The following is a 14,012-nucleotide window of genomic DNA, read 5'->3' as shown; positions in this document are numbered from 1 at the left end:
ATCTTTCAATGTCAAACGTAAAAATTTATTAATTTTTTTATCTGCAACTGGCTAAGGCTAAATTTACACTTTTATGATATTAATTTTTAAGTTATAACTGCACTGATGTATATTAAATAGAAATTTATGTAGAGAAAAGTTATGTAGTCAAAAATCAAGTTAAAAAGTGATCGTTGCTGCAGAATCACATATAAGCGCGACATATAAAAATTTCGTTTCTATTGTTTTAGACAGCAAGAAATATATGTATTATGTAACTATCTTTTCCGTTATTGTAAATAAAATAATTTAATTATTATAAATGAATTATTGTAACTATAAAATAATGCTTGGTAATTCAGTCATTGATTAATTGTCAATTGTCATAAGTAAATAGTTAAAATTGTTAGTATACAAAAATATCATCGAAATGCATTGTTTTACAGTTTGAATAATTCATTTGAAACAATTAAATTACTTCTACTATATTTCTAGACATTATTTAATAATTTTCACAACTTTTATGTTACGATTAAACAATTAAATTAATAATTTCATTTAATAAGTCATTTCTCTTAAGTACATTGTTCAAGATTCTTATGAACTATTAGTTAAAAAATTTAAATTATACTTAGAAACATTACAAAAGAGAGTTTATTGTTTAATTGTTGCAAGTAAATTGTTCGAAATATTAGATTTTGTTTAAACAAGTAGAATATTCAGAAATATTATTTAAAAACTCACTCCTAAATTTTGGTCGATGTACACACGACGGAAGTTCAATTGATAATGAATCTCCGTACCGCTGAAGGTTACTATAATGTTCCGATCGTCAGTAACCCGGAATTGTTGATAATATTTTTTAGTATTTCGAGAAACAATTCCTCTATTATACTAATCAGTAGTTTTTTGATTTCTATCACAAGGTTACACTTTCATAAATATCTTTCAATGTCAAACGTAAAAATTTATTAATTTTTTTATCTACAACTGGCTAAAGCTAAATTTACACTTTTATGATATTAATTTTTAAGTTATAACTGCATTGATGCATATTAAATAGAAATGTATCTAGAGATAAGTTATACGGTCAAAAATCGAGTTAAGCAGTGATCGTCGCGTCAGAGTAATCGCACAACATATAAAAATTTTCACTCGCTTATTGTTTCAAATTGCAAAGAATATATGTATTATGTAACTGTCTTTTCCCTTGTTCTAAATAATTTAATTTAATTTTTATAATGAAATGTTCAAACTATGAAATAATGCTTTGAAGTTCAATGATTGATTAAATTAATAATTAAATTTGTTAAATAATATACAAAAATATGATCTAAATGCATTATTTTACAATTTGAATAATTATATACATTTTAATACATTTGAAACAATTGAATTTTTAATAATTAAATTATTTTATTTCTACAATATTTCTATTTTACACTATTTTATAATTTTCACAATTTTTATATTATTATTAAACAATTAAATTAATCATTTCATTCAATAAGTCATTTCTCTTAAGTACATTGTTCAAGATTCTTATAAATTAAATATTTTAAATAACACTTAGAAATATTACAGAAGAGAATTTAATTGTTGCAAGTAAATTATTTGTAATATTAGATAATGTTTAAACAAGTAGAATATTCAGAAATATTATTTAAAAACTCACTTCTAAATTTTGGTCGATGTGCACACGCCGGAAGTTCAATTGATAATGAGCATCCGTATCGCTTAAGGTTAATATATACAAAGTTCGTATGGAGAATATTTCATGCGAATTTGTTTATTTTTGTTACAGAAATTTTTTAGAATGTCTAGGATTAACTGTTTCTTGTACAATAATTATTTCTGCAAATCAGAGGGTTGTTTTTTCTTCTTTTCTTTAATTTGTCTTATATCCAATCAAATTTTCGGTAGAATTTATTTGGGCTGGTTTTTAAAATATTTTATATATATGTACGTATACACGTATCTCGTTTATATTTTTATCATATCTTAGACGCACATGCACCATACTACTCGTTCTTCTTCATCTCGTTCATCTTCTGTTTTTTGCGTAACTACCAATACACAACATTCACGCAACTCACATACTAATCTTGGTTGCTACACTCGTCGACATTCATAATGTATCACCTAACAGAATGGAAGATAGCGAGTGACAGTTGCGAAATATGTTTAGTTTTAAAATTTGTTTTATTTTCAATTCATTATTTTCGATATTTGAATCCGAGTGAAAGTAATAAATAGTATTTTCTTATGATTTAAACGTCTAATGAAATAGTATTTAATTTAAGTGTTAAATGAAATAATATTTCCAAATAGTATTTCATTTGATCATTAAATGTAATAGTATTTCTAAATAGTATTTATTTATTCAAATACTTCAGTGTTTGCTATTTTATATCAAATTATTTCAAATTTTCCCCAGCCCTGCTAGCTTCACATTTCGCTATTAAAAATTTGACATTGTAATATAACGGTGTGCGAGATCGGGAACCCGATGGTCAGAAAGAGTCGGGAAGAGGTCGGGTCGGGTTCCCCAAAATTTCGAGATTTCCGAAGATTTCGAGAATCCGGCTACCGTTTCTCGAACTACTCTACAATGCTGTCTAGCAGCCTACAAAATATGTAAATACACAATTCAATTTCTTCTGCCAGTGAAGTTATTGGAAACACGAATTTTAAGAATCGTGTGACCTGGTGTAAACGAAAGTGTGACTGCGTTCTTAGTACTTGGACATTATGTACGCTGTTGGGCAGTATCGCTGAGAAATTCGGGAAGCTCAGACGTATATTTCAAAATCTGTGTAAATTTAATAAAGATTTAAAAAAATGTCGAATGATAGTGAGAGTAAAGTTGTGGTAGCAGGAATTAGTGCGAAAGATATCGTGTAAAGGAAGATGGTAAAGAGAAGCTCTGTTTGGGAACATTTTCAGGAAAAAGATAATACAAAAGTGGAGTGCACACATTGTCACCATTAATTTAAAACTAAGTATGCAAATACTACTGGTTTATTACGCCATTTGAAGCATATGCATCCAAACACAAGTAGATGTACTTGAAAAGAAAGAAACTGAATCGATATAAAATTTGTCGCATGTACAAAATGATACGAGAAAGATTGTTAAACCAAAAGATATAACAGAAGGAATTGCTCGAATGATGGTTCTATATCTGCGACCTTTCGATATAGTTGAAGGCGTGGACTTTAACGAACTATTTATTCTTGTTAATAATCCTTTCCCGAATCCCAACTCTTTCGGGAATCCCGATAAATTCGAAATTTTCTGTTCCCGACCCGACCCGACGTTTCAGGTTCTCGCACACCTTTGTTGTAATGGGTTTTAAAAATCATAATTCAGGCGCCTTCACTAGTTCAACTTCGATCGTTTTACTTGCTGTAGTTTCCAAACTCACCGTCGTTTAAGCATAGAGTGCGCTAAAAAACCCAGAAATTTTTTTTACTATGTCGGTATTTCAGAGCATGGGACACCGAATTCCATAAGATGCTAAGTTTATTCATATATCTCGTAGACAGTTTTGAGATCTTCTGTTGCAAAGATTACATATTTCGATATGAAACTCACAACATTGAAAATGATGCAGGATTAAATCCTTTCCTCATAGAATATAAAGTTACATTATTCAAAAAGCATTTACAATACTGAATTACGTAGATCTGTGACAAGATGTTTAGACAAAAAAATAAAGTTGCACATTAAAGCAATTATTCCATTTGATTTTACATAAGCATTGCGTAGACGATTGAAGTCCAAGTTAATCGGAGTTGAACTGTCGAGCAAAAACGAACGACCATGAAAAATCATTTGACGTCTGTTTGAAGTAAGCAGCTAAGGAAGCCAATGAGAGAAATAAGGCGAAAATTACTTAGAATTAATTCGAAACGAACGGCTCGACTGATTGCGAGTATATCGCGAAATAGCAGATAGCTAGGACTCCGACCGATGATAATAGAACCGTTTTATCGCAAAACTTCCTCCACGTTTGTGGTTTTATTCGTCCGGCCGGTATTTTGCACGACATATGTGTTGATTGGAGAGAAAGGGAAAGAGAATTCCATTGGAATAAGCTCGACAACCTCGAGGTTACGTCCGTGAGCGAGTATTCAGCTTTCAGTACGCAACGAGACATCTCTCGGTGTGGTTCTGGCAACTAGATTCCCTACCGATTCACGGTGTACTCATCAACGTTGTTTTCCAATCGCCACACAACAAATCGTTCTTCACTGTGAGAGGATCAGTTTGCAATCGAAGAAAGAGAGAAAAAGTTAAACAGGATGAACGAGAGGGATTTACAGTTGGCTAGGGCGATAGTGGACCTCGAGTTGGATGAAAACGTACCGAAAAAAACGGCCGTCACCAAGATGCACGATAAACAGCAAACGTTCAGGTATATTCCTGTACTAATACATTGTGAAACTAATTGACTAACACGTGTAGTTGTTCATACTGACAAGAGATTGAAGCCTGAGTGTATATTTTAATTTTTTATCTGAAGAAAACTCGAGAACGATCTACGTGTTGTCGGGATCGATAGGTCATTTCAATTATGGAATTCTGATTTGAATTTCATAAATCGTACGCGAATGCATGACGTCATTTCGACGTAATAGTCGCGATCGTTTTCACGTGTATAATTAAGAGAAGCAACTGGACGAAAATAAATTGGCTCCGACTCCTGTTAGACCAACGAGCGTGTCTATGGAAGAATCACGTTTAAAATAAAAGAATCACACACGACAATTGATTATAAAATACAGTCACAAGTGATGGTGATATCTATGGATACAATATTTCCGTGAAGTTGGCGTAAAAGTCAAGGCCAAAGAAGGCTCAAACCAGTTGCGATATCGATTGGCTTGTATTAGGTCACGATGTGTTGTTCATCACCTGTTTTATATATGTACAATGGTGGTGTAATGGTCAACATAATTGCATTCGAAGCGATTGGTTCGAGTTCAGTTCTTTGCCAAAATAACATTACTATACGATAGATCATATTTGCACCTTCTACAAAGGTTATGCATTTCAAAAATGTTGGACCTTTCAAAATAATAACAAAAATAGACTGCAGTTTTTTTACGCAGACTCACATTTTTGTAATAATTTTTTTCAAAATGAAAGCCAGCCAAAAGTATTTCAGCTACCGAACCTGTACTTTGATCATTTATGAATATTTATACCATTTAGAATATTTCATACAAAAATATGTAGTTTTATTCACAAACCAATATAAGCAGATTATTGAAGAGAGAAATACATATTTGGAGTTCTGTATGAACCTCTTTTCATTTTCTTTTTGATAGACCCGACTCTTTTTATTTGTAAGTCTCGATCGAAACCCTTCACCGAGATGAATCGAACGATCTAGGCCAAGGCCAGAAACGAACCTTGCCATTCTTATTTGTAACAATGCTTTCCATTTTAGAATAGTACATAGCAATGTAACAATGTAACAACACATCGTGATCGTTAGAATTACTATACTATCGATATTTAATTAACAATGATCGTTATTACGCAGCTGTTGGCGAGGCAAGATTTAATTTTTGTCTGTGAATGAAATCTTTGCATATTAATAATGAGTTTCTAGACATCAAGTCGAACAAGTTTTTTCCTCACGATATCTATTTTAATTGTTAACATTTCCAATTCTTTCCGTGTTATATACAGTGTCTACTTATTAATCCGGGATAAGTAACTAGTTGTCGTAGTTTGGGAACATGTGATACAGCTAAATTTCGTCCAAATGTTAAGAATTTGATACACGTCACTTGACTAACCTATTCTTCATTGATGTCTAACCATTTCTGTTTCTCTTGAAGCAACACGCGGTGCGAGTTAACAGTCGATTACTTGGAGGCAGTGGAGCCGCGAAGGTAACGGAGATTTCTACTTTTTAACGTTTGTGTCTTTGTAACTGGCGCCATCAGCATGTTAAAAAAGTCCTACTTTATCATTTTGCAATAATTTGAATGAAATGTATATTTATACAGTAGATACTATGTAGAAATTTCGGGACAGATGAACTTTATATTCCAAAAATGGTATTTCAACTCTCTGTTTAATTTCGAAATGCTAGTTGTCTTGTGATATAAAAATAATAAGCTTTGAAGTTTATAAAATTGCTATGAACGATTGAAAATTCAAATTTCTTAGTAAATCTATTTTTTCTGAAAGATTAGAAGCATATATCTCTTAAAATGCATTGTTGCATTAAATGAAAAAAATATAGAATGTAAAAATAGTAGTGAAATTCTATAAAATTAAGAATACTATTCACGTGAGAGGTAAATACCTGATCCAAATGGATCCTTGATAAAATTTGATTCCTTGTAAAATTAAGAGTTAATCAATTTTAACAAATACTATATAATTAGTATTCGTTCGTATGTTCAACATGAACTAATACATATTCTATTGAATGTCACTTCTGGAATATAAAAATTTATGCAACAAGAAACGATATATGCACAGACAACTCGCAAAAGTATTTAAACATTTACTACAATAAACTTTTGCGAATACCTTAAATGCAACAATATGAAACTTTAAATTTTATTATTATTGTAATGAGATACGATTATATTGTGATTATATTAGTACGAACATGTAAATTTGACGAATAAGTAATAAGCAAGAAGTTATTTTAAAGTCAAAAAAAGAGAATAAAATTTTCCATTTTCAAAGAAACAGAGGTCATATCTATTTGATAACTATTCAAATTTAATTTTCTCGATTACTTAAAGTACTTCGTATAGGTATTTTAAAGAAATATTTGATTCCATATTTTCGATTTATACATTTTCATACGTAATACAATAACTTCGATAATTTGTTCTTAGTCTTAAATCAACCAAATACAAATGTACTTGATTTTGATTCAAATTTGAATTTTCAATCTCGATTTCTTTGAAAATTAGATCTTCAACGAAAAAAAAAAAAAAATCTATTCTATATTTTTTTCTAAATTTTTTATGAAGAATCTCCTTGAACTTGTATTCTGTATATATTCTAGCTCTTGAAACATAATTTTTAAATGAAACAAAATTTTTTCGTATAGTTTTCGTTTAATGAGAATATCAAATATATCTAAATATATTAAATATAATTTATAAATCTGGATTTTAAATATAATCAATTATAGTTTAAAATAATAATATCATAAATAAATAGTAATTAAATATTATGTGTATTAAAATTTTTACATTAAATCACAAACAACTGTTTATATTAAGTAAGTAATAATTAAATAATAACCAAAGTAATAAAGCTTTCAGATTTTACCAATATAACCACAATATTCAAATCTTCCTACAATATTAATAATATTTTAAATTCTTTGGCACAACGTACATAATATATATCCGTAAAAAATTTCTACAAGTACTGCAATACTGTCGTGGAACACTATGTTACAACGTTTCAGTGTTTTGTTTGACGTCTGCATCCGTTTTTATTTCCATTTTTAGAGGCAAGTTTTCTCGCACACAAAGTCGTTTCCTTTTTTCCTTTGATAGCTTGCACGATGTGTCATATTAATGTTGGTATAATTTTATGCATGCATCTCGTTTAATTGTTCTGTAATTGTATTTCAATTATTTCTAGATTATTTTTATCCTTAAATTTGAATGTAGAATAGCTTTTTCATCGAATTGCCTATGACGCTTGCTTGCTAAATACGATTATTTTATTTGCTAAGTTCTTCAAAGTATAGCGTTGCGTTTCATAACGCTGCGACTGTTAAAAATGAAACTAGTTTTCAGTCAGACGTGTTGTTTTAACGAAATTAACCTTGAGCTTTAGAAAGAACTTTCTCGCGGTGCAATTGACACGCTCGAGAATACTGGTTTCCAGACGTTCGAAAACGAGTTGGTCCTGTCGAATTAAGAAAGTTACCCCAATTCACGGTCGTTTTGGCAACTTTCATTTACGACCATCGACGCCAAAAAACTGGCTCAAATATCACTTTCTTCGTTACGACTTCTCATTGTAATAAAAATAATTTTAAGTTCATTCGGAACAATAGTTTCATACATGAAGTTGATTGAGAGCCATGGGTAAATTAACTCTTAAATGCGTAGTGTTATCTATAAAAACTAATTATTCTTATTGATGAAATTGACATAATATTCAATCAGTTGGTGACAATAGTTTTACATGTAAAAGTTTTCAAGAATAATTAATCCTTAAGTGTATAGTTTTATTATTGACAATATACGTACATGTATTTTCTAGCGTAATAGTTTTATATATTTTCGTTTATAATTGTTATATAATTATGTTTTTTATATGTGTGATTTTATGATTTTACACATTAATCTTTACGAATTTAATATCTTAATCCAATGTTAAAAGATGCAAAAATTGAATCTGAGGTTGTAATATTTCAATGAACACACACAGATTCGTATATTTAAAGCAAAGATAAAAATACAGTTTAAAAATAAGATATCTCTAAACAAAGAAATTATTATTCATATTCATTCATCATCAGGTTATTGTAATGTTACATCCTCCTCCAAGAATACGTTCAAATCAATAAGACAAGACTTTATGATTAATTGATAGTTGTTTTGAAGTAATACGCATCACGTGTCTAATTTATGGGGAGAGATAACTTTATGGAGCATAGATTAACTTTGGAGAAGATAAGTAGCATGCGAATCCAGAATCTGAATCCGCAAATCAATCAAAAATCATAATGTATGGGTAAAACACGCGACTCACAATCAGTTCGCTAGGTTATCGCCAAGGTTATCATCAGACATTTTTGTTCTCCTTCTTTCGTCAACAAAACAGTTTGCCGATGGGTGAAAAGTATCAAGTCGTTTCAGTATAGTGATAACCGGTATATAGTGATGCAACGTAGTGGCTGGATACTGAGTAGGGCGGTTTTGCTCAAACGATATTCATGCATCGATAAAATTATTAGGTATGGTTACCGTTATCAGTAATAAGACAAGTTAAGTCCGAGTTAGTTCAACAATTCCGGATAAAATTTCGCCTTAAATTGTCGCGATAACGAGGATTGAAGTATCCGAAGTGGTTGTTTGAATAATATTTTTACTTTAGATCTGATATTAAAGCTTGTAGAGATACGAGCGTAAATGAAAAACACGGTGCTACGAAATTTTATTATAAAAGCCAGTGACATTTCTTGCTTTACTTCTGACCGAATACTTTCCCTTTCAACTACTGATGCTAAAATGTGTAAGTACGAATTGAAATGGCAGGTGCAGTGGTAAAAGGTGTCAAGTAAAAAATCGATACAATATTTAGATTAAATTTTTTATGTATAAAAAGTATTAGGTAGATACATAGTTTTAGAAAAATATATTTTTTTTGAAAGGAAAAAAAAAAAAATAAAGTTGCACTGCCCGGGAATCGAACCCGGGTCGCAAGAATGGGAATCTTGCATGATACCACTACACCAGCAGTGCTATTTACAAATTACATGCCACTTTCATAAAGATATTCTCCTGTAATTTTAAATACTTTAATATTATTATGCTTAAAAATATAATAACTGGGAAACAATCATATACATATCAATAACTATAAAATAAATATTCAGCGTTTTATACGAAAAATTCCTATTTCTCAAATCTGTATGATAATTAAATTTTATATAAGATGCAAAATACTACAACTTGCATGAAATTATCGTTAAATGCTTTCTAAATGTAGATACGTGTTTTATTATAATTAAATTGTAATTATTCTCGTTATTGTTTTCAAATTATAATTAAAAAGATTGTATTCTGATATTTAGTAGAATGTGTATGTAATACATTATAATTTTACACTATGTATTGAATTTCACAGAGTTAAAATTAAAATTTATTAAACTTTAGTCTTATCTTTTGCGTCAGAATTGAAAGAATTTTAATTTTTAGTCAAATTTAAGATCAAACAAAAAATTATTTCAGTTTTATTAGAAATTTTATATTTCTGTTGTTTTGTACAAATTAATTTAAATTAAATAATCCTCTCCCACGTAAACACGGGAAAATTTTTACGATTGTGCCATAAATTCCATTATCCGAACAAAGTACGTCATTAGTTTCTATTATAGTCTCAGTTTAGCCGTCATACTGTACGGACGTCCGATACGAGTCCCGCTTACGAGTTCCAATCCATATTATTATAGTGTTAGTGTTAGTAAATAATTTGCGCATATCTTGATAAAAAAGAAACTGTGCTACAGCTAACAAATCTGCGTAAAACAATAACGGTCAACAACAATATGCTAAACTTAAGACCAATATTAACTCCGGCCCAAAGAATAATTCTATCAAACGTCGCCCCGGTCATACTCAACTCAAAATTTGAAAAAAATTTTCAAAAGAAACAACGTCAAGCTATGCTCCAGAATAACAATCCTGAAAGCAGGAATGACCGACCCGGAATACACTCACATTCTCAATTTCAGAAGACAGGCATACATTGATCCCGATGACATTGGAAAAATCCCATCCATCTTCCTAATAACTTTTGAAGATACATCATACCGTATTTTCACCTCCATCGACAGCCTTCTCTGCTTCCGAAAAACAAGAAGGTCACTTAGCGAAAGGTTGCCTGTTAACTCAAAATTCAAACATAACGACAATCCCAAATACAAATACAACGATTCCCACACCAACTCAATCCTTCAAACTGCCGGTAAAGAAGATTCCCATCACTACCGAGACAAACATTGACAATCCTAATCAAACAACGAACAAATTACCTACAGAGCAACCACCAATCCTTCTCAGTTACAAAAGACCACCGTCACAATCATCAGCTGACGACAAACCGGACTATGTTAGCTTAAATGACAGAGTCTCTATGCCTCCACCAATTAATCCACATAAAAAAAAAAAAAAAATCGCAATAATCAAACTAAAGCCACTTCCTCCCCAATCTCCAGTTTCCGATTCCGCCAAACTGGAGGAAATGTTAGCCCCAGCAAAAGAAATAATAAATAAAAAAAATCCTTCACACTCCCAGCTAAATTATTCCCAGATCAAGAGCCTCCTCCAAGACATCGGATCAGCACATCCATTGGAAATCGCAATAAACTACTATCGATATCATTCCGACCCTTGTTCAAACTCTTGAAGAAATCTACCCCCATCTAAACGAAAGAAGCATAAAAAACAGAATACATCGACTCTGCGAAAAGCTCACAAAAGCGACAGAGACACTTGAAACGTTATTTAGCTGCCCATCCGAAAGCTGAATCCGAAATAATCGCAGCAAAATCCAAATCCAAAGCCCTTCCAAATACATTATGAAAATAATAATACAGTGGAACATAAACCGTTACTATACTCATTACGAACAACTCCAAATTCTCATAAATAATTTCAGCCCTGATATTATTTGCCTTCGAGAAACAAATTTGAAAAAAAAAAGAAGAAATCACCAGCCTATACTAAAACATCTCAACACCTTCGTCAAAAATCGAATAAACGAAAACCACGCCAGCGGAAAAGTGGCCACTGTAATTTCGGACAAATATGATTCTATTGAAATCCCATTAAATTCAAGCCTTAGAAGAAAGCCACACCATAGAAACCCAAAGACAGAAATACGGAATCAACGCAAACATAAACCTGACTTCTCAAAATGACATACAAAGAGTATCTCAAAAACATAAACTACTGTCGATGCGACATTAAAGAAAAATAGAAGAAGAAGAATTTCTATTGTATTGTCACCACACCCTAAACCTACCCCTCCAATATTATTTCAACTGGTATTATTTTCTACGACACACTTTCCTTCAACTTCAATCGAGAGCCATTCGTGAGATTTGCATAATTCTCCACTTTCCTGTTTGTCGTGACAATTCAACTCGGGGAAATGTGACGACCACCTGTACGTTCGTTTCCATTTACTGTTGGCCACTTCTAAAGCGTTTGTTGAAGGACGTAACCTCATTGTTAACCGCAATATTGTCCTTAAACCACCGGTTTTATATTCCTCCGCGAGAAAGTATCTTATTTCGTGAAATGCATAAAATGGCAACTTTATGAGCGTTTCCTTCCCGTGGAAAGTACTCGTCCATTAGATCAATGCGTACGGAAAATGACATATCTTTGTAGACATGTTGCAGCCAGATTTCTTTTCTTGAGCATCCAAAGTAAAATAGCAACGATAATTCGTCTTTCAAATGAATAAAATAACTTTCAAAGTAACTCTCAATAGCTCAGAACACTAATTATGTTATATTTGGTTAGCTTTGAGCTTTAAAATGTCAACTAATAAATATTTAGCATGTTTAGTTATTACATTCTGGATAATTTTCTTCAGATTAAGTCGTGATAATCGAAATACAGTTAAAAATAAAAGATGAAAGTAATAACTTGCAGCATAATTCTTGATCTTCTCAAAAGTCTCTCTACAATTTTCAAATGACTGTGTTATCTATTTAATAGTTCACAATAGTTCACGCAGAACTCTTTCTTGCTACGTGACGTCCGATTTCAACTCTGAACTTTCAACTTTAGTTTAATAGTTGGAATTTGTTTAATTTACATATGTCGAATTGGTAGATAAACGTTTCTTTTATTAATATAACGAGACAATAAAGGACTAGGTAAATTCTCAAACAACGATATCAACAGATCATGCAATTGTAAATTTGAAATTAAATATGATCGCGACTGGTTCACTTACGGATTAGAGACAACTTTTAGTGTAAAATAAACTAAAATAGACTGGAAAGACTGCAGAGAATCAATTTTAGTGTGACGAAAGAATTAAAAAGCGAAATGTCATTTTTATTCAAACATTGAGGAAAAAATGGAAATAATGACACGACCCTGACAAGGCGCCTGTTTTTCCACGGGACACCTCAGTTTGTTTCTCGTCCCCATTAGTTTTGCAATGCGGGCACTGTCGGCCGCAATAAATTTTGATCACTTTCATACCATAATTGCATTACACGCAACTGGTTTACAGTTATGCCTTACGACCTGCTTGTTATATATACTTCTCGCAGAACATACCACTGTTTGTTATGCAATCGACGAGGCGTCGAATGGAGCGCCTCGTATTCGCGAGAAATATTTTCTTCGCGACGAGAAATCGAACTTTATTTACTTACACGATATGTACTTATACGATGAGCCTAAATTCGCGTTACAAGCAAAGCCAGGCAGATTCTATGGTTCAAAAATGAAGGCTTTGCTTTTGATAAAATTAAATTTAAAAACTTGATGTAACGATACTTATTATTGAACTGCGGATTTTTATGCATTTACGGAAAACTTGAATGCACACAACATAAGATATATAAAATAGATGTTGAAAACACGTTGCCTGTCATAATATTTAATAAATGAATCAAAGCTATAAGGTATTCCGTCCTATTTTTTCAAGTGTCTTTACGAAAAGATGCAAATATAAATCGAAGATGTGGAACAAAATTTTTTCGCTTGAAAAAAATTTCTCCTTTCTTTAAAAATAGTGTGTTGTGAAAAAGCGATTTTGTTACTCTTGGTTTTTGTCTCGTCTTGAGGCATAGAATCGGCCCTGACTTTGCTCGTACTACAAATTTAAGTCCACGGTATATGCTTCAACCAGTTCGACACAACAGTTTCGGGTTCAACAACATTGGGCCACGAAGTCGATGGCCGGAAGTCAACTACGGTCTTGTCTTATCAAGATACAACGTTTCTGAGAGAAGAAAAATTCAGGAAAAAAAAAAAGAGAATGAACGCAAGAGTTCAATTTTTTACTGAGCAAAGTACGCATAAAAATTATCGCTGTCGGAGTGATTATTATGTAATATTCTAGCAAAAAGTAATAGTCTAGCGAAAAAAAAGAGAGAGAGAGAGAGAGAGAGAGAGAGAGAGAGAGAGAGAGAGAGAGAGAGAGAGAGAGAGACTATGAAAGGTCACACGATACGACTCTCTATTAAGCAAAAAGTAGATAAAAATAATCGTTGTACAGCAGTTATTTCTTTCGATATTTTAACAAACAAGAAATAGAGAAAGACCATCGTT

At 31.6% G+C, this 14,012-nt stretch overlaps 1 protein-coding gene and 1 non-coding gene across 4 annotated transcripts in view; one reads left to right on the top strand and one right to left on the bottom strand.

Annotated features, from left to right (window-relative positions):
* The first annotated feature begins 4,119 nt into the window (after positions 1-4,119).
* LOC122538679 (NAD kinase-like) overlaps positions 4,120-14,012 on the top strand; it is a 33,705-nt gene continuing 23,812 nt past the window's right edge. Inside the window, exons 1-2 of one of the 3 annotated variants that reach the window (XM_043672971.1) lie at positions 4,120-4,399; positions 5,835-5,888. In XM_043672971.1, coding sequence (XP_043528906.1) covers positions 4,287-4,399; positions 5,835-5,888 — 167 coding nt within the window. In that variant the 5' untranslated portion in view covers positions 4,120-4,286. Of the gene's footprint in view, positions 4,400-5,834; positions 5,889-8,827; positions 8,945-14,012 lie in introns of those variants that run through there. The other 2 variants (XM_043672992.1, XM_043673003.1) reach the window with 2 other exon arrangements.
* On the bottom strand, positions 9,382-9,452 carry Trnag-ccc. Its single transcript has one exon. It is a non-coding gene; the product is annotated as a tRNA-Gly (tRNA).

The sequence above is a fragment of the Frieseomelitta varia genome, unplaced genomic scaffold, assembly GCF_011392965.1.
Source record: "Frieseomelitta varia isolate USP_RPSP 00005682 unplaced genomic scaffold, Fvar_1.2 scaffold_1019, whole genome shotgun sequence".
Taxonomy (NCBI): domain Eukaryota; kingdom Metazoa; phylum Arthropoda; class Insecta; order Hymenoptera; family Apidae; genus Frieseomelitta; species Frieseomelitta varia.
Note: the sequence above shows the minus strand (reverse complement) of the source record. Positions and strands in the feature narration are given on the sequence as shown.